The 24,018-nt window shown below is 35.4% G+C and overlaps 4 protein-coding genes across 8 annotated transcripts; 3 read left to right on the plus strand and 1 right to left on the minus strand.

Annotated features, from left to right (window-relative positions):
• Positions 1 to 1,462: 1,462 nt before the first annotated feature.
• Positions 1,463 to 5,196, plus strand: LOC111907968 (poly(A)-specific ribonuclease PARN). 4 transcript variants are annotated; one of them, XM_023903776.3, is made up of 8 exons: positions 1,463 to 1,659; positions 1,844 to 2,273; positions 2,414 to 2,544; positions 2,629 to 2,960; positions 3,095 to 3,205; positions 3,684 to 3,810; positions 3,888 to 4,149; positions 4,322 to 5,196. In XM_023903776.3, the coding sequence occupies exons 2-8, from the start codon at positions 1,912 to 1,914 to the stop codon at positions 5,061 to 5,063; spliced, it is 2,067 nt and encodes a 688-aa protein (XP_023759544.1). In that variant the 5' UTR covers positions 1,463 to 1,659; positions 1,844 to 1,911; the 3' UTR covers positions 5,064 to 5,196. The 4 variants fall into 4 exon arrangements, with proteins under 4 accessions (XP_023759544.1, XP_023759545.1, XP_023759547.1 ...); XM_023903777.3 differs by having other exon boundaries at positions 1,855 to 2,273; XM_023903779.3 differs by lacking the exons at positions 1,463 to 1,659; positions 1,844 to 2,273 and having other exon boundaries at positions 2,648 to 2,960.
• Positions 5,197 to 6,702: 1,506 nt separating this feature from the next.
• Positions 6,703 to 7,457, plus strand: LOC111907961 (stigma-specific STIG1-like protein 3). Its single transcript, XM_023903768.2, has one exon. The coding sequence runs from the start codon at positions 6,763 to 6,765 to the stop codon at positions 7,201 to 7,203; it is 441 nt and encodes a 146-aa protein (XP_023759536.1). The 5' UTR covers positions 6,703 to 6,762; the 3' UTR covers positions 7,204 to 7,457.
• Positions 7,458 to 9,918: 2,461 nt separating this feature from the next.
• Positions 9,919 to 10,550, minus strand: LOC111907960 (stigma-specific STIG1-like protein 3). Its single transcript, XM_023903767.3, has one exon. It carries the CDS (start codon positions 10,434 to 10,436, stop codon positions 9,996 to 9,998), a length of 441 nt encoding a protein of 146 aa, XP_023759535.1. The 5' UTR covers positions 10,437 to 10,550; the 3' UTR covers positions 9,919 to 9,995.
• An 11,271-nt stretch (positions 10,551 to 21,821) lies between these two features.
• LOC111907966 (uncharacterized) lies at positions 21,822 to 23,746 on the plus strand. 2 transcript variants are annotated; one of them, XR_002855724.3, is made up of 8 exons: positions 21,822 to 22,179; positions 22,264 to 22,330; positions 22,417 to 22,463; positions 22,536 to 22,623; positions 22,715 to 22,848; positions 22,920 to 23,018; positions 23,088 to 23,212; positions 23,401 to 23,746. XR_002855724.3 is itself a non-coding variant. In XM_023903773.3 (7 exons), exons 1-7 carry the CDS (start codon positions 21,958 to 21,960, stop codon positions 23,160 to 23,162), a joined length of 732 nt encoding a protein of 243 aa, XP_023759541.1. In that variant the 5' UTR covers positions 21,823 to 21,957; the 3' UTR covers positions 23,163 to 23,746. The 2 variants fall into 2 exon arrangements, 1 of the variants encoding a protein (XP_023759541.1); XM_023903773.3 differs by having other exon boundaries at positions 21,823 to 22,179; positions 23,088 to 23,746.
• Positions 23,747 to 24,018: the final 272 nt, after the last annotated feature.

Below are 24,018 nucleotides of genomic sequence, written 5' to 3' on the forward strand. Positions count from 1 at the left end.
AAAAGGCCCTAAGGGACTTAAGGTGTTTAAATAGGGTCTCAACCCTATATTTTAGGGTTTTGGAATCAACATGAGCACGCCTTGCATACTCCTCATGTATGCGCCATCGTACTCAATGAATTCCCAGTCATCTTTAATGAGTTGCGCCCAACGTACACATAGTGTACGCCCCGCGTAAGTTCAAAATCTCCATTTTCCACTTCAACTTCAAACAACCATAACTTCTTTGTTTCAACTTCGATTTTGACGTTTTTTATATGCACATAAAGGTATTGAAGTGCCCCATAATCCTATCTTATTACTTTTGACTTAAAACAAACCGAACTAAAATTGTTAATACACGCAAGAAGCCCGATCTATAACTTTTCCCCTTTCTTCCCTTTGGGTCCAACATACGAATCAAGGGCTTAGACCTCACAACCAATATTATCAACCTTTAACAAGGCCCAACTTTACTTTCTCAAAGCTCAAAGCCTTTATATGATCGAATTCCAGTCCACAACCCCGAATTTAAAAAACGACTCGAAACAGGGTGTTACACTGCATTTCCTCCGACAAATTCATAGGCAAAATGGATCAAACCACAAAAAACTATATTTTTGAAAAAACAAAATTCTAATTTCTTCAACAAACCCATTTGCAAAAACAACTCATTTGATAAAGACAAGCAAAAAAATCCAGAATTAGATGTCTAATTAGGAGACAAAGTCAGTCACACACATGAATGTAAAGAATAATCGAATAGAAAAAGAACATCTTACCCTAAAAAACGAAAAGTAAAGAGAAAAACCAATTTTAGGCCAAGCGTTCCCCTTCGGTTGTTCCAATCGGGACCAAATTGACCTGATTGGCCCTGGTGATAAGAGATATCATCTATAAAAACCATTAAACTTCCATCGCCAGTTCGAGCTATAAACCACTAGCGAAATTACATTCGTTATACACCATGACCGAAGACAATAGATGAAAGATAAAGAATAAATGTAAGTAATGGTGGTGGTGGCTGTTCATTAGAGGGTGTGACGAGGGTCATTTACCCAATATCGGTAAAACCTAAACCAAAACTGAAGAAGAGTAAGAGAAAAAAAATTCATCTGAAACGGAACCAACGAATTTAATCGACATTCGAAGGCCAAATACTAATGACGACATAGAGGCTATTTAGGGGTAGTGAGATTGGAAACAAAAACGTTGGGAAGGCGGTGGAAAGCACGAATCCGATATAGAGGCACAGCGAATTGAAATCAATTTTAGGGCTTCCCATGGGCACCACCGGTATATATATATATATATATATATATATATATATATATATATATATATATATATATATATATATATATATATATATATTATATTATTAAAAATATGTTTAAAAATGTTAAAGAAATTAAAATAAGGATCAAAACCATAGAAATTTTTTGATTTTGCACCTTAATTTTTTTTGGACACTATACATAATTTTTAACAAACTATATGGACCATTTTTGCAGTTTTGTAAAAGAAAATCATCGTCGTCGTTTTTCTTCTTTCTTCTTCGAACTCGGAGAACGCAACGTAAAACCCTAACCACTAATTGCTTCTCTGCATTCTCGCTCTCGCACTGCTTACAGTTTTCTTTCCCCGCCACGCCCCACACTCTCGGCTCTCGACGATCAGGTAACTCTTCTTTCCTATGGACTTCTCTCCACTTTTCCATGTATAAACCAGTTCCAGTTGTCGCTTCTTCTTTAATCCTCCCGCCGGAATGATAGAGACTCATATTTTTACATTCTTTACACTAATTTTTCATTGTGCATGCTCCGCTTAATCTCATATACCTTGCAAACATTAATGTTCTCAGCTGGTTGACAGAGCCTTTCAGAGTTGGGGTCATGAAGAAGTGTCAGATACGGTGAATAACATATTGTTATGAAGCAACATTGGATGGTTAGGGCACTCTCAAAAACCCTAACCCTGTTTCCAATTTCCTTTTCTTCCTCTCGGGCTTGCTCCTCCCATTCTTCGAGTTTTGCTATAAAAAATGTCACCAAATCCAACTTCGATTCGTCTCTCTCTGATCTTCGTCGTCACGTACGAGACTCTGATTTCGTGTCAATTGACTTAGAAATGACTGGAGTCACGAGCGCTCCTTGGAGGGAGTCGTTTGAGTTTGACAGATATGATGTTCGTTATCTCAAGGTAAAGGACTCCGCTGAGAAGTTTGCTGTTGTTCAGTTTGGAGTTTGTACCTTCCGATGGGACCCAACCAAGCAGTCCTTCATTGCCCACCCGTTAGTCTTTTCCTTTGCCTTCCTTTAAGTTCCCCTTTTGTTTTTGTATAATACTGTATGTACAGTTTTTTATGAATCCATCCATGATCAAGCTTTTTGTAGCTGTAGTATATGTCTAACTGTATGTGTTCTATGGACAGGCACAACTTTTACATATTTCCAAGGCAAGAAGTTGGAGGTGATGCTAGATCTTATGAGTTCCTGTGCCAGACATCCTCAATTGATTTCTTGGCAAAGTACCAATTTGATTTCAATGTGTGTGTAAAAGAAGGTACCTTATCCCTTAGATTATAAATCCTTTGTGAAGTTTATCCGAGTCTCTTTTTTGAGCTTTTACAACTTTGGATAAATTCAGGAATATCTTATTTATCCAGAGAACTAGAAGATGAAGCTAGATCGCAATTACATTCAGCACATGAAGATGAATTACCAGAGTCACCATGTGCAATGAAAGCAATTAAAGATGTCCCACTTGTCAGAATGGCAGATATTCTTTTTGTTGAGAGAATGAAAAACAAACTCAATGAATGGCATGATGACCTGTTACAGGTTAGAAATGGAGGGTCAAGCAGGATTGTTAAAGACTCTAATGCTTCAATTGATCAATTTGAGACCATCTTCTTTAGGATGCGACCAGCTATCAAACTTAATGGATTTACTTCCCGCCAACTAAGGTTGATTAAGTCGGTAATGTTTTTTTTTTGGTTAATATATAGTCTTGAAAAGTAATTTGGTCATGTTTTCTACTTGTTATCAGTTTGTGTGTTTGCACCAAATAATTTCGACATTCAGTGTTGTAATTTTTGTGGGATACAATGCAGATTGTAGAAAAGAGCTTCAAGGATTTAGCTTACATCCGTGTAAATGGTGATTCATGTTCTCAACAAATTATTGTCTACATAGACTCCAGACGGGACCTAGAGTTGCTTATGGTAAAATTCAAGCATTCATCTTAACGACTTAAAGGGGCTATTTTTTCTTCATTAAGTTCTATATGGGTACAGTGGCTGAGTGGTTTATGATGTCTGTCTGGAATCTGGATAAAGTTTTGTGTAACATAAGATCCTTTTCTTTCCTAGACTGGATACATTCCAAAAAACGAATTTCACTGTATTATTCATCAATTTTAACAGGAGAGGTATTGGGAGGATAAACGCTGAAAAGGCAAATAGGTAAAAGGTTTTTGGCTTAACCCATTAAGTCATGATTCTATACAGGTTAAGTAAAAGAGAAACAACCATGTATAGCTCTGGTGTCCAGATTAAGTGCTTAACCCATCAAGCTCATTAAGTCAAAAATGAAACAACCCCTTAATCTTGTTGCTTTTATTTCAAATATACAATTCAAACATTCCAATCACATACTACAATAAATTAGTATATCTTCTAAATGTTTATATATGATATGCAGAAAGAGGTAAAAGAAAGTCTCTGTAAGGAATCAGAGATGAAAATTGGAGCTGCCATTGGGTTCCGCCATGTAATTGACCTCCTTTCCTCTGAGCAAAAGCTAATTGTTGGACACAATTGCTTTCTTGGTAGGAATTCATTCAATTTCTATACCCCACTTATTTTCTGCCTTTGCTATCACTTATATTATATCATATGAAAACAGATATTGCACATGTTTGTAGAAAGTTCTTGGGTCCTCTTCCTTCAAATCTTGAAGAATATGTAACCCTAGTTCATAAAAACTTCCCTTACATAATCGATACAAAGATCCTTCTGAATGCAAGTAATATTTTGCAATTAAAGATGAAGAAAAGTAGCACATCACTCCCCAAAGCTTTTGCCATCATCTGTCCACATATTGCTTCTGCTTCTGGATTGGCTCATACCTCTTCTGTTGCAGTGGAGGTTCAAGTTGATGATATGCGGTATGTTTCTTTTTTTTTCTTTAAAACTTAAGGACGATTCCAAATGTTGGACTGAATTTGAAATTTTGTGTATACCCGTTTTTGTATTATTATAAATTTGCAGGTAGGTAGGTAGGTATATTATATTAATTTAAGAATATGTTATGTTGAATATTTATTTTTGTAAATGTAGATCATCAAACTGGAACTCAGGAGCTAAACATGAGGCTGGTTACGATGCTTTCATGACAGGCTGCATTTTTGCTCAATCATGCAAACATCTTGACATCGATTTCACCAATTCTCATTCTTCAAATCTAAATCTAAATCTAATCAAACAAAACAAGCTTCACAACTACATCAATCTTCTATACCTCAGCTGGAGCAGTGGAGACATAGTCAACTTAAATACCGCTCAAACCACAACAGAATCTTCAGTTTTTAAAATCCAACAACCCAAAATTCCCTTTCAAAACATCGCCTTAATATGGGGGTTCTCATCGAAACTCAAGGCAAGGGCAATAAAGGAAATTTTGTGTAAAGTTTTTGGGTTGACTTCCGTTACATCCGTCTACCATTTGGATAAGACTGCTGTGTTTGTCCAGTTTAGCAACCCCGAATTGGTTTCTGAATTTTTGGAAATGAAATCGAGTTTAGAGAAGAAGAAGAATGATGCAATTTACGTTTTCCACCCGCTTTCAGAGCTTCTAGAAGGCGGACACACATGTGCTGCTTCTTATGAGGCTTACAAACAAATCTGTGGATCGCCTGTTTCTAAAGTCTTGTTTGCTGATCAAGCTGAAGCAGTTGGTGTTAAGGTTGAGACCATAAAGGCTCAACAAAGTGTTTGTTTTCATAATTTGGATACCAAAAAACAAATAAACTGTCAATCAGGTTTTCCTAAAGGAGAGATGCTAGATGTTGTCTCCTGCTGAGACTCTTATAGGCAACCAACTAAGTTTGTGAAATCTTGTATTTTTTTCCTTTCCTAAAAAGAGATTAATATTATTACCAGCTTTAATTTTTGTAGCAAATTTTTATAATATATGCCGCCTTGTTAGTTTCTCATATCCAACCAGGTTTGTATAAATAACAACCTAAAAAGTTTAAAAAATAAGCTTACTTGTATCATACAAAACATAGCCTTAGCACAATTTATTGAACTTTAAAAAGTTCAATATATCATTTCACTTTTTATTCAATTTTGGTCTTTAATATCTACAATCCATTAAACCCTACAAAGTATAATGACTTTTCCATATCATCACCATCATATTTTTAAACACAACTATTTAAGAATTAAGAATTTTTAATTTAAAAATAAAAGATATAATAATTAAAAAAATACAATACTTAAAAATACATTTATTTAAAAACTATGAAACCTAAAACATACAATATGTAAAGATACACTAATTAAAAAAAAGTTATCTACAATTATGTTTTATCTTAACCTCTTAACAATATTTCTTTTGAATGTCTCATCCCAACTATAAACTCTGACATGGTGTTTGGATCAGAAAAAAAACGAATGTAATATTTCAATCAAAGTTAGTTTGTAACAAATTTGTGATTAATATATTTTCATTTTCGCGAGTTTTTATTTTTAAACATTTCATTGGATTTATTGATTGAAAAAATATGATAAATTATATAATACAATACCCAAAAAGATGATATAATTTCACTTATGGTCTAATTAGAATAAAAAGAAAATCAAATACAAAAATAATACAAAATTAAATGTGATTATATTGATTTTTGGTTTGAAATTTAATTGAAACATAATAACATTAATTCCCTCCAATTTCATTGAAGCATTCTATCGATCAACTCTCTTCGTGTCATCATCTACAATCCATTCAACTCCTATTCAATTATAATCAATATCTATTCAACTACTATGAAGCTCTCGTTACGGACCCTCTTATAGTTATCACAAAGTAAAACATTCATATTTTGGTATTATTGTATATACATCTGGATTTTGTTATTCATATAAATAATCATTTGGCCCATCATATATCAAACATGTCAAGTAAAATTTGATTTCTCATCCCAAACACCATTACGTTAATTGTATTTTTTAGATGGAGTGAATTGTTGTCACTTTAACGGACAAAATTATATCAAAATATTAGGCTGTTCTATATTTTACGACGACGTTTTATTTATTTTTTGTTTTTCAATGCCATATAATTATTCCTAAACAAGCCTTTCAAATTAAGTATGAGTTTAAATATCTTTTTGTTAATTAAAGAAAACCTTATGTTGAAGTTATATATATGATGACGTCTCCTAAATTAAGCAGAAAATATAAGTTGACTTTTAAGCCAAAAATTTCACAACCGCGTAGGTCATCGACGACTAGCTAGATTAGATTGTTCCCTAATCAACACACACATGCATGCACCCGCCCCCATGGAATTAAGCTAGCTTTTTGAAACAGTGAATGATCGCACCTGATTCCATGGGTCAACCCCGGCCCCTCCCCCACAACACATACACACACAGAGAGGCACCCTATATAACATCCAAAAGCTCCATGTTTTTTTACAGAACATTAAAGCAGAATCAAGTCTCTTATTAATTAAAGACCTTCTGATCTCTCTCTTCTCTATCAAATTCAATACAATGTCGAAAATCATCAGAGTACTCTTCATGGTGGTCGTTTCCATGGCCATAACCATCGTCCTCATCACTATCGCCTCTATTGGTGACAACCACGAAACCTCACTTCCCAAATCACTGGTCGTGAAACCGTTTCCGAAGAGGGTAAGTCGTTTCCTAGCGGAAAACAAAAACCCTAGAGCTGCTGCAGACCACTGCAAGAAAGATGACGAGATTTGCTACATCTTAGAAGGCAAAAACTCGACTTGCTGCAACAACAAGTGTATGGATTTGAGCGACGATAAACACAACTGTGGAGCATGCAAGAACAAGTGCAAGTTTACCAGCTCGTGTTGTGGAGGAGAGTGCGTGAATTTGGCTTATGACAAGCGGCATTGTGGGTCGTGTGGTAACAAGTGCATGCCTGGTGGTTATTGCATATATGGACTCTGCAATTACGCCTAACAAACACATTATATTATTTCATTTTGATCGTTATATATTTTCATGCTGTCATCATTTATGTATTCACATATTCTTGTGTGAAAATGCTTATTGGAGCATCCAACTGAAGAGATAAGTTTATATATGTATTCACAGATTCTTCTTAGAACTGCTTGTTGTGTGATTTTATTGAAAACATTAATAGATCAACTTGCTGTTGAGTTGTGGAGTCTTATATATTGCTTCTAGACTTTTAGCGTGATTCTGATTTCGTGTCTGGCCCATATGCAGTTTAGAGTCGAATTGGAATACTTGGCAGTTTTAGGGTCGCGCGAAATCAATATATAATTTCTAGCTCCATATATAAAATCTTCATATAATCGTAGTATATCATTAGTATGATTATCAGATTTAGTTATAGACTTGTACATTATATATTCCCATGTTGATTATATAATCAGATAATTACAGGCAATTCAATAATAAAACCATTATGATCATTCGATGATATAGATCATGCAAACCTCATAAACAGTAGCTTTTTTATGGAAAAACCAGCAAAAAAAATAGAAAGAGAACAAAACCAGGAAAGAAAAAAGAACACGGTAAAAAGGTACAAATAAGGGTGTTTTGCAAGAAACAACATGTGCTTTATAGTCGACTTCTTAAGGGAAACTTTCAATTTGAAACATAAAAAGTTTTCTACTCTCTACTTCCAGTATACGCAAACGATTCTTAGCTGGATATATTATATACAAGGTAACACGAATTGAACATGGCCGTTCGCTACACCTTTTTGGTTGCCAAAAAATAGCCACCCATTTACTCTTTTCCTCTAGTGATTATAATCAGCCGCTTAATTAGTAATTACATATATTAGCCAACACGATCTCCATTTAACAATAATCATGTCTCTCGTGCAGTCGTGTTGTCTAAATCACAATTTTGTCTAGTTTAGTGATGTAATGTAACAATGGACATGAACCCCTTTTCATGGTAACTTACTCGATATAATAAATATACTGAGAAAATGACTTATAAGTCCAACGAAGTTTCCAAACGGTTCAAAAAACTTTAGTTATATATATTTTGTTTGTTCAAAAAAACTCAACGAACTTATAATTTTAATTGTCTAAAAAGCCCCAACTAAATTACACTTTTGTTCAATTCTCATTAGGGTCAATCGACTAATGAAAGTCACCGAATGACATGACTTATAACGTGTACTTAAATATCAGAAAAATGACTTATAAGACCAATGAAGTTTCAAAACCGTTCAAAAAGCCCTAATCATATTTTGCATGTTTAGAAACACCCAACAAACTTACGTTTTTGTTCAATTCTCATTAGAGATTTAGGTTAAATGACATGACATTATATTTAATGACATAGAATAAATAGATTATAATATTTCCCTTTATATATCGATTTAGAGCTTGAAGAAGAGAAAAACAAACGGTGTCTATGTTCGATTTATTGTAATGACTACTTCTTCTTCTTCCTCTCAGTCGTTGATGTCCAACTCAAGATCTATAAAAAAGATATTTGATGATGAAAACCCTTGTGGACGTGGACGTCTTTTTCGGATTTGGATATCTAGAACGGATGATCATCCAGAGAAAATTTTCAGGGCTTGTTCGAACAAACGGTAAGTGCAGTTGAAAGCTTTATTTGTTTGGTTACTTCAAAAACTAGAACTTATTAAGATGAACATGATAAAGCTTTCAATTACACTTACCCATCTGTTTGAACAAGCTCTTGGCTTTTTCTCTAGATGATCCTCCATTCTAGATATCCAAATTTGAGAAGGATGTCTACATCCAAAAGGGTTTATCAAATATCTTTTTTGTAGATTAAGAACATCAACGATTAAGAGGAGGAAGAAAAAGAGTAGTCATTACAAGAGATTGAACACAAACATCATTCGCTTATCTCTTCTTCAAGCCCTAAATCAATATATAAAATGACAAATTCTAATCTGTTTATTCCATATCATTAAATTTAATGTCATGTCATTTGCCAACTGATTGTATACCTAATGAATCTCGTTGCCTCTAATTAAAACTGATTTTTTGAACAGACAAAACCTGATTGAAGTTTTTTGAACGGTTTCAAAACTTTGTTGATCTTATAAGTCATTTCCATGATATTTAATTTCACGTCATAAGCAATGTCATTCTTTGACTTTCATTAGTGAGTTGACCCTAATGAAAACTGAACTAATAGTTCGACTTTTTAAACAAAAAGTTAAGTTTGTTGAATTTTTTTGAACAGACAAAACATAATTAAGTTTTTTTTAACGTTTTGGAAATTTCGTTGGAATTATAAATCATTTTCCCAAATATACTCGATCGGTAATTACATAATATTATTACTTGACACATATCATTTATTGATCGAGTCAAATATTTGGTCACGTTGAAAAGTTAATTTGCTTATAAAACAGAAATTTAAGTAGATTATAAATGCCTTTGTGTGTGTGTATATATATATATATATATATATATATATATATATATATATATATATATATATATATATATATATATATATATATATATATATATATATATATATATATATATATATATATATATATATATATATATATATATATATATATATATATATATATATATATATATATATATATATATATATATGTTACTACGTACAATACTTGTGTAACCAGGCAGCATACATGCCTATGAACAATTAATTCATGCAAGTATCATCGATCGAGCAATGAAGAACCTCTCAAACACATGATGAGTTACATACGATTAAGATTAATTAATAATGCATTTTGATGATTAGGCGTAATTGCAAAGCCCGTAAATGCAATAACCGCCAGGCATACACTTGTTGCTACACGACCCACAATGCCGCTTGTCATAAGCCAAATTCACACACTCCCCTCCGCAACAGGAGCTCGTAAACTTGCACTTGTTCTTGCATGCTCCACAGTTGTGCTTATCCTCGCTCAAATCCATACACTTGTTGTGGCAACAAGTCGAGTTTTTACCTTCTAAGATGTAACAAATCTCATCGTCTTTCTTGCAGTGGTCTGCAGCTCGAGGATTATTGATCTTCTCAGCTAGAAAACGACTTACCCTTTTCGGAAGTGGTTTCACATACGGTGTCTCTGTAGTCACCATTAATGTTTCTTCATTGTTATCACCCGTGAAGGTGATGGTGATGGCGGCGGCCATGGCTATGGCTATGATGAAGAACATTACCTTCATAATCTTCATTGTTGAATGTTGAAATTAACGAAGATATACAAGGAAGAGAAGGATCGATCAGATTGGAGTACTGTTTGAATTGAAGGTGTTTTGTTGTTAAGAGATTGATCAGGGAGGTGAGTTGAGGTGAGGTGGGTCGTTGTAAGGTTTTGGAGGTTATATAGGGTGGCCGGAAACGGTGGGGGTTGACCGGCGGGGATCCAGGAGAAGGGCATGTGGTGGAGTAACGATGTGAGTTCAATTTTTTAGTACTATTTGGAAAGGTTCATTAATTATGCATGGAAACTGCAAATGGAAGTTAACTTTTGTTCGATGACGAACCTCTGTAACTGATTAGTTTAAGAATAAAATTAGTGTCTATAAACCCTATTTAAGGAAGCATGCATATAGAAGTTAATTATTCCTTAAGAAACGATATTTTGTGAATTAATTACTTGACCAATTTAACGAACATCTACGTTAAGTACTTGAAGTCAGTAATTAAAACTTGAAGACACGCGCAGTCGCATGCAAAACTTGCGTTGCATTATATCATACTAATAATACGTTATTATAATAATGGGAAAAAGAAATTTATTCTTAATCAACTGATTTCTTAATTTAAAAGTTAAGGTTTAAGAATCTATATTAATTAACAATAAATAAAATAAAATATGGTTGATAGTTAATGCTTGGTGCCATCAAATCCAAGAAAGAAGATAATCCAAGAATAAGATATTCAGGTCCGGGACAAAAAAAAAAAAAAGACCCCTTAAAATTACAAAAAATTATATAATAATTAAATTGAAGTTAAATTTTTTCGAAGACTGTTGGTAATAGACAAAACTACGGATCCTAAATGAAATTAATTTATTATAAAAAATTATAATTGTATAGATTTATATGTAAATAATTTCCAATAAAATAATTAGAAAAAAATCAAAATCAATACCATCCCATAACAATCTAATAAAATCAAGCATTTAAATCATTTGGAATATGTGTTATTATTTTTTTTATTGTTTATAGAATATAACTTTAATATACATTATTAAAAAATAAAGCAAAGTAAATGTAGAAAAAAATGAAGCAATTAAAGGTTTGAATTGTGACAGATTAAAAAAAATGGTTCATATCCCGTAAGATACTAGATTCATTTTATTAAAAAAAAACACAAAGAAAATGCAACGGTAGGAATTGAATATGCCTCAAAATATAAAATGCCCATAACTAAAGGTTATTTCACATTATGAATTACAAATGTCCTTATTATTAAACACATACTCATATAAATTTGGCCCCAAGTTGCTATGGGCCCTGGACAGCAGTCCAGTTTGACCCCCTCCTAAACCGGGCCTGAAGATAATTAATGTAAGAAACCATTTGTTTTCTCTGTAAATAGCTAGAGTTAACAATTTTATAATATACAATTATAGTATTTAATTTATTAATTTCCATTCCTTTACTACAGTCGTGTTTTTTCATTCTGCAATATCATATAGCCACGTGGTGGTGCACAGAAAATTAATTTATATATAACTATGTATAAGATTCGTATACTACACGTGTTGATTAAAAAAGTTAAATACAAAACGAAAACATTAAGTACGTTTGAAATAAATACAAATGAAATAATGAATAAACAAATAATTCAATCTATACTAAAAGAAGTATTGAAATGTTTTAAATAAATGTTGAATATCAATGTGTAAAAATTACGTATTTTTTAAAATAACTTTCGAAATAAATACAATGAAAACATGAACATTACTAGAATATTTGGTTTTAGCTACAAAATATTTCCTACGAAAATGTTTTGTAGGAAATATCCTTCGAAATTCCTGCAAACTTACGACAAAAATATAATCCAACAAAATTCCTACAAATTTCCTACGGAAGTAGATACCCTAAAGATTCCGCCGGAAAAGCATTGGAAGTTTCCTACAAAATACCAACAGAATATTAATTAATATTTAAAATTGTAATATGTTGGAATTTCGTAGGAATTGTAATAGCGGGAATCTAGAAATTGTTTCCCAAGCCCCTTACCTTTTCAGCCTCTATTGCCCTTGAAATGAAAACCTCGAACCCTAAGCCACCTTTAGTGTATTGTGAGCTTCTTTGAGAGTTTTTGGTGATTCTTTAGAGTTTTGAAGAAGAATGGAGCTTGGGAAGAAGCAAGGACATGGGAAGAGCTTGTAGATCTATAAGTTTGGCATCATTTCTGATCCATTGAATTTATAAAGTTTAAAGCTTGACCATTGCATGCTTAGATCTAGTTTTAGGGTAGAAAATGTCATCTTTTGGTCCCAAAGTTTGGATTCTTGGAGTTAAGCAAAGTCAGACCATATGAGCTGTCATTTTGAGCTCTTGGAGGTGTTTTGAGTCATAAAAATCGGAACCATCCAGAGTGCTTATGGACTTGATTTTTGTTTTGAGCCTCCTTCTTTTTTGCAAAAGCATAAAGTTTGCAACTTTATGGATTAGGACGTTCCTAGGGACCTGGACATAAGTTTTGGACGTTAGGTCTTACTCGATTGTGTCTTCGGAGGCCAAGGGTATAATCATAATGTAATATCTTGATCTTTTGGGTTTTGGGTTTTCTTTGGGAGGTTTTAAGGTTTGGATGTGTTGTTAGGAGCGTAGGGATTCTCGCCACTTTTTCTTGGATATAAGGTTTGTTGGAAACAGACCTATGATGAGGGAATTATGGTATTTTAAAGATATTTACAAAATTGGCCCCTTGATGGAAAAATGTTGCATTTTGGTCCATTGCATGCAAAGATGGCATGCGCTTATGTACGCCCAACGTAGTATTGGAAAAATGGACGCGGGTGTTTGAGCTTTACACCCAGTGTACTGGCACCACACCCAACGTAGTGTGCAGGATCCCAAAACCCTAAATTTTAGGGCCGACTCACTATTTAAACACCTTAAGTCCCAGGTGTGAGCCTCTCTTTCATCCTCCATTGTTATAAACCCTAATCTCGAGCTATAGCCTCATCTTAGAGTGTTGTGAGCCTTTTTATGTGCATCTTTGGTGGGTTTTAGAGTATATTCATAAATGGAAGCTTTGTGCAAGGTGGTGAATCAAGGGGAAGGCTGGTGGATCTCGACTTTTGCTCCATTTTTAGTTCATTAAAGGTAAAAAGTTCTAACATTGCTGATTTGAAGTTAAGATCTAAGATTATGTGGGTTTTTGGTCCCATTTTGACCTTATGGGTGAGATCTAGTGGTTGGACACCACTCTATCGTACCTCCTTTTGGTCGAGATCCAGATTCCCTCGAGTAAGTCCAACATAAGCTGAGCGTATACCCCGCGTTCGTGGATCTGTGCGATTTGGGATTTTTTTTCGTCTTTGGGCTTGATGGGTTTTGTTCATGGGTTAGGCTTATATTATTTCTGGGCTCGTTTATGTCTAAGGACTTTTAAGAATTTGGTCTTGTTATTGGGTTTGACTTATTGGATTTATGATTGTGGTTTTGGGCATTAATGGGCCCAATGGTCTTGAGCCTCATAGCGTTTTGGGCTTTGTTCTTTGGGCCTTTTTGGGTCATCTAAGATCAACTATTCGATTAGGGGAATTATTGGGCTTAGGTTAAGGGCCATATGGGGAGTGGGCCCAATTTGGAAAATTGGACCATTAGTGGGCTCTTATGGATCTGGTAGTTTTGGGCCTTTTGGTTTTTGGTTTAGGCCTCGGTTTTTGTTCAAGTTAGACCAGGGGTAAAATGGTCATTTTACCCTAAGAATGGATTATAGATTCTAGTTTGGAACCCAATTATTAATTGGGTGATATTTTGGTATTGTTATCTTGGGAAGTTGTCATGGCAGCAACTAAGGATTTCTTGGAGTGAGCTTCAACATTCGAGGTGATTCTCATCATCGTCTGTCATGTCGGCCCATTTGATTTATGTATTGTAGGAAGACCCGGGGGTAACCCTTGACATTTTGTATGAAAGACTTGGAGGCGGCTCCGGAAAATTTGTATGCAAGACCAGAGTCTGAACTTTGGTAATTGTTAGTTAAGTAGTTGTAGATTGTATGCTAGTTATCTTTATGATACTTGCATGGAAGACGGGGAGGTGGCTCCTGGAACTTGTCTGTGAGACCCAGGGTTATGGCCTCGTGTCACACCTCCAAACCAAGGATGGCGGAAACGTCCGGGGGTGGAGGACTTCATGTGTAGTATCATAACAACAAGTATCATAGTGATTCAAAGCAAACATAACCATCATAAGTATAATTGAAAAAGTTACATCGTAGTATAAGTTTACATGTTTCAAAATCAATTACATTATGATGTCAAAATATAACTTGTTTGACGCCTTAGCGTCCCATCCTCAAAAGCAGCTGGTTACCTGTTTTACTGATTTTCTAAGAATACAAGTAGTTTTGAAAGAGTGTCAACAATTAAGTTGGTGAGTTCATAAGCTTTTGAATGTACTGATGAAAACCTTTTCTTGTAAAAGTGATGTTTGTTCCAGAAAAATCCAATATTTTCCTTAAAGTGTGAATTGTATTCTTAAAATCCAAAGACCGAAATGTACCGGTAATTTTCCATACTTATAGTAAAGCAATGCAAGTTTAAATCGACATAATGTAACATCCCAAAAATACGAGCCAAAAATTTCATTTTTAAAACATGTACTTAGCGAAACATTAGGAATAAAACATTCAACGATCATATCATTTCACAAAAGATAGTGCATGTCTGGGAAACATTTTTATAAAACATAAAAGTGTCAGAGTACAAATCCCCAGGAAGATCCCATGATGCGGTATACTAGCATGTGTGTGATGTACCGCTACCGCGCCAGCTCCTTCCCCTTCGAAGAAGAGGTACCTGAAACCAAAACTGAAAACTATAAACACGAAGCTTAGTGAGTTCCCCCAACATACCACATACCATACAATCACATAACATACATATATTGTCAGGTATATCTGGGTGCCCGACCTACCCCATCGGTCCTCTCGACCGGATACTGTCTAGTACATCTGGGAGTTGTCCTCCCTTTCGTTCCTCTCGACCGGATACTGACCAGTATATCTGGGAGCTTGCCTCCCCTTCGGTCCTCTCGACCGGATACTGACTAGCATTTCTGGGTGCTGGTCTCCCCTTCGGTCCTCTCGACCGGCACTGGGGACTATTTCACCCCCTACTATTACCACATAACACATATATCACATAATCTATCTAGCATGGCTGGGCATGTCCGCCCCTTCGGCCCTATCGACCAGTAATCTGGGGGACTATCTCCCCCTACTGTCACTATCACATAGCATCATATCATACTAGCACAATAACATATCACAGGTAGTAGCAACCCTAGATGAATATCACAGAGACAATCATCTATCATACAATTCCTACTGGTGGGCCGGCATTGTGGCCATAGACCCACCGCTACTGGAAGGTAACTCACCTCAAAGTAGCTGCTGATCGGTATGGGAATTGACTGCCTGCTGCTGCTGCCGCTCCGGAACTCCTCCGACTATAATTCCCACAAAATACTCAGTCAAACACCGCTAATTGACCCTTGGGGTAAAATAACCATTTTACGCCTGATCAAGTCAAAAGTCAAAGTGAGAGTCAACTTCCAGTTGACCCGACTCACCGAGTTGGCTCGCCAACTCGTCGAGTCCCGTCCATTCGATTGTCCTTAATCCCGTCTTTACTCGTCGAGCTAGGTATTGACTCGACGAGCTCGCCTTCTAAACTGATGTCCAAGTCCTTCATCCTACTCGCCGAGTTGTATGAACAACTCGTCGAGTTCATCTTCATCCGATGAACACTTTATGCTGTGACTCGCCGAGTTGTATGAACAACTCGTCGAGTCTGTTCTTGATCTAAGAAGGTTGCCTTGAACTCGCCGAGTCGGGGAATTGACTTGCCGAGTTCTTTCATGGATGAGTTCGGCTTCCAACTCACCGAGTCCACCCAGGACTCACGACTCTACTCAGCATGAATGAAAAGGGGGGAAAAACTCGAGGACTCGCAGCTCGACTCGCTGAGTCTGTCACATGCAAATACTATACACTCGATCCTGTTCGAATCCAGTTCGTGCCATTTACAAATCTGGGTTCTTAGGGCAGGATTTTCATGTAAAGTTTCCAACTTTACGTGTAGAAATGCATAGAATGGGGATTAAAGGCGAAATAAGGGTTAAGAAGGTAGATCTAGGACATTCAAGCAATTTACTCCCATAAAGGTTATATATCTGAGCTTCTGGAGCTCAAACATGACTAGATCTAGCGGATAATCAACCTATTGCGAATTCTACTTCATGCACAAGCTTGGAAAAAGGTTCAAGAAGAGCTCAAAAGGTGCTCTAATGGGGTTTTAAGCATACAAACAGAAAGGAGCAGAGATATACTTCAGAGAACTCTGAAATAGCACCAAGATATCTGGTCTCCTTCTTCTCTTCTTGATCCACTCTCCTTCTTCTCCCAAAATCTTCAAGAAATCACTCTAAACACTTCAATCTCACAAGAGACGAGTTAGGGTTTGATGTAGGGCGCTCTGAGGGTGAAAGGGGGCGAGCTTGGGCCGCACAAGCTAGATTAAATAGGGGGCAAACCCTTGGAATTAGGGTTTCATCAGACAGCGGGGACTCGCCGAGTCTGGAATATGGACTTGCCGAGTCGTCAACTTAAACATGCTCCGGATCCCGTCTCTACTCGGCGAGTCGGACCTACAACTCGCCGAGTCCAAGGCTAAAAATGAAAAACACTAAGATAAATTTTACGTACCAGGAACTAGGTGCTACACATAAACCCGTTCATTTAGTGAAATCCCCGTAAATCCTATGTTTTGTTAATACTTTTTATGAGTTATTATAACCATACTATGACCTAGTGTGCCTGAAACGATGTTCTTCAGGCGTCGGAAATGTTAATGATGTTTGTCACCCCAGACCTGCCGATCTAGCTGTTGCATACAACTAATGTGTGGGTTTGTCAGACCCAATATAGATCTATATACAACTATCACACTCTCCCTACACGAGACTCTGGTTATAATACAGGACTTAAAGTGCATTACTTGAAAAGTAATATGAAGTGAATGTCTCACAATTTAGTCATTAACGGATTTATGTGTAGTGAATGAAAACCCTTTTTGTGTAAATGAAACCTTTGGTAATGAACTTGTTGTGTAAGTGCATCATAAACTATACCTATTAGATTTTATCAAATAATGGTAGTAGTAGTGAACATAACTATACTTACAATAGTTTGTCAAAATGTTGGTGTGCAATGGATATAAACTTTGTTTATTATAATTAATTACCATACTTGTGAAGGTAAAAATATCCATTTATTTTCTGATGTATGTCTATTTACCAATACAAAATGACATATAATATAACACATACATTCACATAATGATACACATCTTGCTCAACAAGTTACAAGGGGTAAAAGAAATTGATAACATTTTTCTAGTCTTAACTTTTCTGTTTCCTGATATTAGAAAATATGTAGAAAAATCATCAAAGGTCCAAATCAGAATCCGTAAATTCTAAGAGTTTAGAAAACGAGTCTAGTTTGTTCATAATTTTTATTATGATTTTTAGTGGCTTTTAACTTGTGTGAAAATGTCCATTTTCACAGGCTGGTTCGGATTTGTTCTTGAAATGATAGGCAGTTTTGTAAAAATCACCATAAATTGTAGAAAAATTGTATGGAGATGTGCAAGTAGTCATTTTAAAGGCATGAACCTTAAATGTTTCCAACTAAATTTTTTTTGAAAACTAAAAAGTTTAAGTTGCCCAAAACAGTCCGTGAATGGAGATAAACTTTTCTGATGAAAGTTGATGGATGAGTTTAGTGTTGTTCTTGGTGTTTTAACTTGTATTCCCCCCCCCCCCTTAAAACTTAAGAAAAACATGAAAATATAGGGTTATGAACTAAACTTGACTGATTTCAGTAGATGGATGATGAAGAAAAGAAGTTTCCAAGTCAAGAACATTTGGGAGATACTTGAGGATTTGAATATCTAGCAACAAATATGGTGATATTTGTGTAAGGAATCCATGATTTTAGTGAAGTAGTGAAGAATGTTTATGTGTGGGAAGGAAAAACTTACCAACAACAGAGGAAAAACTCGTGACTCCTGGAGGAACTCGAGCTTTTAGAGAGAAATATGAGAGGGTGTAAAAAGTGTGTCTTGGGAGGAGGAGAGTGGGGTTTTATAGGGAGGAGAGTGAGGGATTTGGGTGAGTTGATGGGGAGATCTGATTTAGGTGTGGGGAGATCTCGATTTGACTAAGTTAAGGTGGGAATAGTGACATGGAGTGGGTGGGTGGTTGGTGTCATAAATTCTTGGCAAAGTCAACACTCCAAAGCCGTATCTTGTACAAGATTTTGTCCAAAGATATGATTTTCGTTCAAATATATGATTAAATTATGGATCTATGGAGTTTAATATATAAAAATATGGGTTTGGGTGAAAATCCCGTGTTAAAATCATGAAAAACGGGCTTAAAACAAAGTCATGGTCGAAAACCGGGTGAAAGGGGCGAAACTGCGAAGCTTCTCGGATTTAGGCCGAAGGTTCGGTCCCTGCTGCTAGGCCCGAAGGTGAAATAGACCAAAATGGACCGAAGGCGAAGGCAGGAAGAGAAGCGAAGGTGAAGGAAGGTTCGGCTCTGACAACTTCGGGTTCGGTTTTGAGTAGTTCGGTCCCATCAACAGAGTTCGGTCCCTATAGGGAGGCTTCGGTTCTAGGAGGGACTTCGATCCTATAAGGCTGTTTTTCATAAGAACTTCCCGTTTCTAGCGGTTTTTCACCAAGTTAAGTGTCGGGACGATCCAAATGATTCTATAAATTTAAAGGAGATTTTGAGAGAGATTTGGGAGAGATTTTGGAGAGATTTTAGATTGATAAAGAGAGATTGAAAGAGACTTTGTTTGTGACCTTTTTGAATGTTTAGCTTCGCAACTCAAGGTTTGTAAACCCTGTTAAGCCATGTTTAAGAGTCTTACACACCCTCGAAGGGTATGCAGTAGTGTTTTATCGTTTTGTTACCTCACTTACCCCGTTTAGGGTTTAAGAATTTCGATTATATGAACTTTCCAAGTGATAACTTCTTATTAAAATAGAGAGTTGTACAGTAGCTAACATATTGTAAACCCTAATATATAAGGGTTAACGGAGTTGACCGATTTGACTTGTTGACTTTATTTGACTTTGACTAGTCTGAAAATTGACGGTTGTCACATCCCGGCTTGGCAAGGAAGACCATGAGGCAGCTCGTGGCATAATGGCAAGACTATGGATGACACATAACACTTTTATTGACTGTGATATATGAATGATATGTATGGCTCGATGATATGAATGTTAATTATGGCTCAGTTGTTATGCATGGTGTGTGGTATTTGGGTAACTCAATAAGCGTCGTGCTTACAGTTTGTGGTTTTGGTTTAAGGTATTTCCAGTTCGGAAGCAAAGGGTCCGGCTTGATCGCAGTGCATACACCCGTGTTTTCCGCAATATGTGACGTTGGGATTTAACTCTGATAACTGTGTTACTTAGAAATGATTTTAAATGTTTAGATCAAGTTGCATCTATGTTCTGATTATAATAAAAATGAAAATTTTATCCTTGATTTTTGGGATGCTACATTTAGGCTAGTAGATGTAGTGTCACACTTGCCACGGTCTACGTTGACGTCACATCATTTTTGTCATATTTTTGTCAAAAATTGTCATTTGCATGAGGTGGGTTGCCACATTTGCCATGTTAAATATATATATATATATATATATATATATATATATATATATATATATATATTAATTTAGAAAATAAATATTGCAAATATATTATTTTTTTTAAAAACATAAATTCCATTGAAAAAACATAGAAATTAAAAAAAACATAGAAATAAAAAAAACATAGATATTAAAAATATCACAAGACCACTAGAAATTCAGAAAAATCACACTAGAAATTCAAACACACAACCCACTAAAAATTAGAAGATAAAGACTTCAAATTTGACGTCATTTTGGGCTCTGCCTCACAATTTTCCAAAAATCAACAAGTTTGAAATCTTTGTCATTTTCAACACGGTAAGCCTCAAAAGCATTCTCTAGCAAAGTATTTTCATTTTCACCATTTTCGGCATCATGCATCACCTTATGAAACCCAATGGTAAACCAAGTTGCGAGTGCGTGTGTGTTTCACCATTTGACGTAGAGTAGATCTTTTCTTCAAGGTTGAAGGGCTTGACGGTTGTATATGTCGGCAACTCTACTCCAAAAGGTAGTCGAAGGGTTGTCATTGTGGTGTGAATCTTCTGCTACATCAATCCATGAACGAGCGAGTAAAATATTTTCTTCAGTCGACCAAACAATAGTCATTTTTAGCGATGACGTGTAGAAAATGATGAAAAAAATAAGAAAATTAAGAGAATAAAATTAATGAGATTTGAATGAGGTAAAGAGTGAATAATGATGAAGATATTTATAGTTGAAGATTGAGAGTTTAAAATTTAAAATTTTGAAAAAAAATGGTTATATTTTTGAAATTAGGTATTTTTTGGAAATAAGATAATTTTTAAAAAAGAGGTTTGAGTAATTAATGAGTAAAAAAAAATCTTTCATCGGTGAACCATCGCCGAGTTGCCGAGCCGAGCTCGGCATGCCGAGGCCTCGGCTTGGTATTCATCGATGTCACCGTGTTCGTTGTCGAGTCCACACCCACTAACATAAGAGACAAGGGTAAACTGCTATAATAGCAATGTACTCAAAATATCATCTTATTGTTAAATTTTACTTAAAAATATTTTAGCTTAAATCATCATCAATTAGTATGCTTTAGCATCTGGTTCACTTATATGATGTCCTAATGCACCTCCATTAACGAAATGTCAATTTTTGGAGTCTAATTTGCGGGTTTTACATCCGTCCACCTCACCTTTCGGGGAAATCAAAACACGATAAAAACTAAAATCTTTCTATTTTAATAAAAGAATAAGTTTAACATTCTATTGACAAGTGTCATTATATTAGAACTCCTCATTAAAATTATATGTCCCTTATCATGCCACTTGTCAACATATTAATTATCCATTTCAAAATTCAAAATTTAGATTTTCCATCCTAATTATATTAAATTTTAAAATTTTTCTAATTATATTAAATTAATAACATTAAATTAAATTAATACAGATTATAATATAAATTAATACCTATTATAATATGATATAAATTTACTTATTTATTTAAATCAACTATTATAATTTTATGTTATTAAAAAAATATATTTGAAATAAGATTTTACTTAATAATTTTGAATTTTTATTATAAAAATTTATTTAATTTTATAACTGCGTTCACACCCAATGCTCGTTTTGGGCGCTCTCTGTCTCTCATATGGTGATGGTGTCGTCAACATGTTGGAATGACAACCTCACACTTTCAGTGGTTTTGTATAAACCGGAGGACCCAATTCTCATCCATGAGTAGGATCAACAACAGAAACAGAAACAGAAACCGAAACCGAAACTATAACACCAGAGAGAGGCATCATCCAGAATGGCTGCTCAGGCTGTGGAGTCTGCAGCGGTGACGGCTCTGCGATCGGTTCTTCACCGTGTCCGGCATGCGGCGGAGAGATCTGGTCGCCATGCCGATGATGTGCGGGTGGTGGCAGTGAGCAAGACTAAACCTATCTCTCTCATCCGCCAAGTCTACGATGCAGGACACCGTTGTTTTGGGGAAAACTATGTCCAAGAATTCATCGAAAAGGCTCCTCAGGTACTATTTTGTCTCTCAGTTCATTTATACCGAATCGATTATCTAAAGCCTATTGGCGTTGAAGAAATCGATTAATTCATGCAGCTTCCAAAGGATATCGACTGGCATTTTATTGGACATTTACAGAGCAATAAAGCAAAATCCCTACTCGGTAACGGATCCACCATCATAGAATGGGGCTATTCTTAAATTAATAAGATGAATATATATAAATGATGTTGTTTATCTTGTATCCAGCTGCTGTTCCAAATCTATCGATGGTGCAGGGTGTAGATAACGAGAAGGTAACCTAACTCCAAATCGATAGAATGAATAACAGAATGACGAATGTGTTGACATGGATTTTGGATTCACAGATTGCAAATCACCTTGATCGTGCAGTTTCAAGCATTGGAAGAAAACCTTTGGCAGTTATGGTCCAAGTAAATACGAGTGGAGAGGCATGTAAGTGAACAAGCATCATGATTCCTTTTTAGTTTTTAAGACAAAATCATATACATGGGCTGATTGTAAGTAACCATTAATTTATTGTCAGCAAAATCTGGGATTGAACCTTCAAGCTGTGTAGATCTTGTGAAGCATGTTAAGCTTAGTTGCCCAAATCTGGTGTTTTCTGGGTTAATGACTATTGGAATGCCAGATTATACATCGACTCCAGAGAATTTCAAGGTAAAATCTTGTTTATTTATGTAGGTATATAGTTTAGTAAATTGTATGTGTGATCTGGATGGATGGTATAGACGCTATCAAGGTGCCGAAGTGAGATCTGCAAGGAACTTGGAATGGTAGAAAAGCAGTGTGAGCTGTCAATGGGCATGTCTGGGGACTTTGAACTAGCGGTGAGTTTAAGTTTAAAAAATTGTGAGGTCTGATTGGAACAAGTTGATTTATGAATTATATACTTGCAGATTGAAATGGGAAGCACAAATGTAAGGATTGGATCTACCATTTTTGGACCAAGGGAGTACGCCAAGAAACAGTAGCAGAGCTGAATTGGTTTGGTTTGGTTTGGTTATACATACATACATATGTTGTAAGATAAGTCACCATAAACATGTTACTAAAATACTCAACCTTATATTAATTAATTCAATTGAAAATGAAAGTGAAAATGAAAAATCTGGGTAAAAAAAATATAACCAAACCATAGTCAGATTCAAACACTAGTACAGAAACCTACAACTTAATTATTTTGAAGAAATTCTTCACATCAAACTGCAGCATGGGGGGTGACCAGATGCAAGCTTTTGGAAGTGAGTTTGGGAAGAAGAAGATTTAATGGGAGTTATTGGGTTTTGTATATGATGTCCACAACACTCGGAAGCATTCCCTGCACATTCCAGATGGTTGAAGGCGTAGTTCCTCCTCCTTCTATAATTATAATTATAATTGGGGGGATACCCATTATTATTAATCGGGGGCAAGGGCAAGGGTGATTCTGTCTTTTCAAACAAGTTGCTTGAACATTCTCCATATTCCCAATGTACTATCTCTGCTGTTTTTCCTGCTTTCTCCAGACATTTTAGAAGTAGGGTTGGATTGATGTATCCCGAAATATTCACCTTTCCGTTGTTCTCCATTCTGAAATTAGTCACCCCTTAATTAACAACAAACTATCAACCAACAATCTTTAAGGAGAAAAACATAAAATGATTGGTTAATTACTAATTAACTGAATGAGTAGAAACCAACGTACAATACATTACCTTGAACACTGTTCAATACATTTTTCACTGCCTTGGTCCATGAACCTTCAACGTCTACTTTAATGGTGAAGTTCTGCATGCAATAACAGGAACAAACAGATTACATGATCATGTATATTATATATCGTTGGCT

The sequence above is a fragment of the Lactuca sativa genome, chromosome 7 (genome assembly GCF_002870075.4).
Source record: "Lactuca sativa cultivar Salinas chromosome 7, Lsat_Salinas_v11, whole genome shotgun sequence".
Classification (NCBI taxonomy): domain Eukaryota; kingdom Viridiplantae; phylum Streptophyta; class Magnoliopsida; order Asterales; family Asteraceae; genus Lactuca; species Lactuca sativa.